Below are 2481 nucleotides of genomic sequence, written 5' to 3'. Positions count from 1 at the left end.
TCTCTCTCTCTCTCTCACACACACACACACATACACACTCTCTCTTCTCTTGATCTTTCTCTCTCTCATTTTTCTCTTTCTCGTCTTTCCTATTCTCCCACTCTCCCACATTCTATCTTTTTCAGTAGTGGGGAGTGGGCGAGATGGGGAGGACGGTAGGAATCAACAGGCTACATTATGGGCCATGAGGCGTTCGAACTCACACGGTGAGATGCACTTGTATGATAAATGCCCTTTTCTTTCTTTCATCTGAAATTTCTTGTAGTCTGTCTGAAGCATGGGTGGTTGGCGGGTGCTCTGGTGTGGTTTGCTCCTTCCTTCCTATAAAAAAAAAATCTATCGCCTCTATCTCCCCTGATTCTTTTTTGTGTTTGTTACTCTCTTGTAACACCTCTAATCTTCGTCACTTATATGACCTTATCGTGTTGCAAGTGCCGTACAACTCCTACTAAAACTAAAACTAAACATCATCTGTTCTCATGCATCTGAAGTCTTCTCTCTTTTTCTGCCCTAATACACCTGCCGTCTCTTTCTCTTCTTTTTTTCTCTCGTTTATTTACCCATATAAATCTATATAATAGTCTCCTTCTGTCTCCCCTCCTTACAAGTGCACACATGTAACTGTCTTCCCTTCTCTCTGTCATCTTCTTTCACTGTGTCCCCCTCTTCCCGGGGTCATTCGTTCGATTGTGCAGTAAAACACCTACTCAATCAATCAATCAATTCCCGGGGTCAAGTTTTCATTAAAGCGTTTCGTCTACCGATATTTCAGCCGAACTGCAGGAAACACGGAGCTTTTATGTTGCGTGTTAAGCTTGATTTCGAATATTATAATTATAAGACATTGTTTCTTTCCTTCGTTTTCTCACACAGTTTTATCCCTGAAAGTGTCCGGTGGCTCACCGTTCACGGCAAGGTCAAGGATGCTTATAAAGTACTGGTCAAGGTCGCAAAGGTCAACGGTCGTGAGCTTCCCGATTTTACAGAGTCTGTGCTGGTGGTAAGTACCCCATGAATTGATGGCAACATTTTCCGATTTGACTCGGTTTCACATCTGGTTTTAAGCCTTAAGTTAAACGTTTGCCTGTTAAACGACTGCGCCAGGGCGGCCGAAAGTTTACGTCAGAGAAAGATTTAGTACTTTTAAAGTGAAAACAGCTGGCTGCTAAGTTGTTGAGATGTATCTTCTAGAGAACGTGCACAACAGAAGCCACTAATTCCCACAAAATCACAATAGCTAGAGATATTCACAATTTGCAGATATTATGACAATATCTAGACAGAAAATCAGCTCATATTTCGCAAATGTTATCATGATCATATCTAGATTGAATAACAACACTCATATTTCGCAAGTATCATGACAACTGCTGGTGTGAAAAGCGACACTTGTAAATGGCACGTATAACAAAAGCTAGCCTGAAAAGGGAGACAAGTGTGACGCAAGGGAGCCTATCAACTACACTCTGTTTCTGAGAGTGTGTATTGGGGGGAAGTGCACAGGTATAAATAAACTAGCTGGGCCCCCTTTCGATGAAAGGAATGATCGGTGCATTAACATCAACTAAAAGTGGTTGGCCTACTGCATTAATTTACACTCTACTGGAATGGAGCAATAAAAATGCGATGATGGGCATCAAATGAAAGGATCACTGTCGAATTTAGCACCAAGTAAAAAAACAAAACAAAACATGAGGCTAGATCTATACAGGTGGCACACTTAAAATAGTGCTCAGTATTGCGCGACAATGCGTGATAGTACCGAGCGGAAGTACGACTTGAAATAAACAAACCTGGCAGATTTTCTAAAATTACAGAGACAAAAGCGTCGGCCTACAAAAGCGATCGGTGGAATAAAGAAATTTAGCTTTTTGCAGCAAAACTGTCTCAAAACTGAAAAAACGAAGGGCGTCATGATCTGGAGAATATTTTAAAGAATCTTTTGGCGAAAATAGCATGTCGATCGATGCAGCCATTAAAAAGCATTTTGAATAGCAAAATTCGGCCACCACAAATAGATAATAGATAGGTAAATATGAGAATAAAATTCCATAATTCCATTGATCAGGAGTAAATTGATTCAGTTTTTATCGATCCAAGGGGGGGGGGGGGAAACTTGGTTTGCAGTGCCATACATAATTACGTACATGGAATAAGTTATCAACGCAAAGAGGTTATTTATAATAATACTAGAGCTCGCAGCAGTGACGTCGCAGGAGCCAGACATGAGGGCCTTTTACCCTCATCGGCATGGCCGACGTGACCCCCTTTTAAATGAACAATCTGAGTCTCCACTCCGCTCCCCACGAGCTCTAGAATATTAAACATCACCCAGCCCGCATAATATTTCAGTGCAGGCTTGTACATTTCCTCCTTAGACCGCCGAGACGCCTCTAGGTGAGTGTCGAAAAGTACTCACCCGTCTGTTGAACTGCGCATGTCTTGCCTTTGAGGTTCAGCGTCCCAGAGTGGGTACACGCC

General features: G+C 42.1%; 1 protein-coding gene across 1 annotated transcript in view; it reads left to right on the top strand.

Moving 5' to 3' along the window:
• The window catches only part of LOC101845843 (solute carrier family 22 member 7), a gene marked incomplete in the record, with an annotated part of 111993 nt that overhangs the window by 32055 nt on the left and 77457 nt on the right, over positions 1 to 2481 (top strand). The window contains 1 exon segment of the mRNA XM_035969147.1: positions 874 to 1000. Within this exon segment, the coding sequence (XP_035825040.1) occupies positions 874 to 1000 (127 nt within the window).

Source organism: Aplysia californica, unplaced genomic scaffold, assembly GCF_000002075.1.
Source record: "Aplysia californica isolate F4 #8 unplaced genomic scaffold, AplCal3.0 scaffold00120, whole genome shotgun sequence".
Lineage (NCBI taxonomy): Eukaryota > Metazoa > Mollusca > Gastropoda > Aplysiida > Aplysiidae > Aplysia > Aplysia californica.
This window is presented reverse-complemented; position numbering and strand designations above follow the sequence as displayed.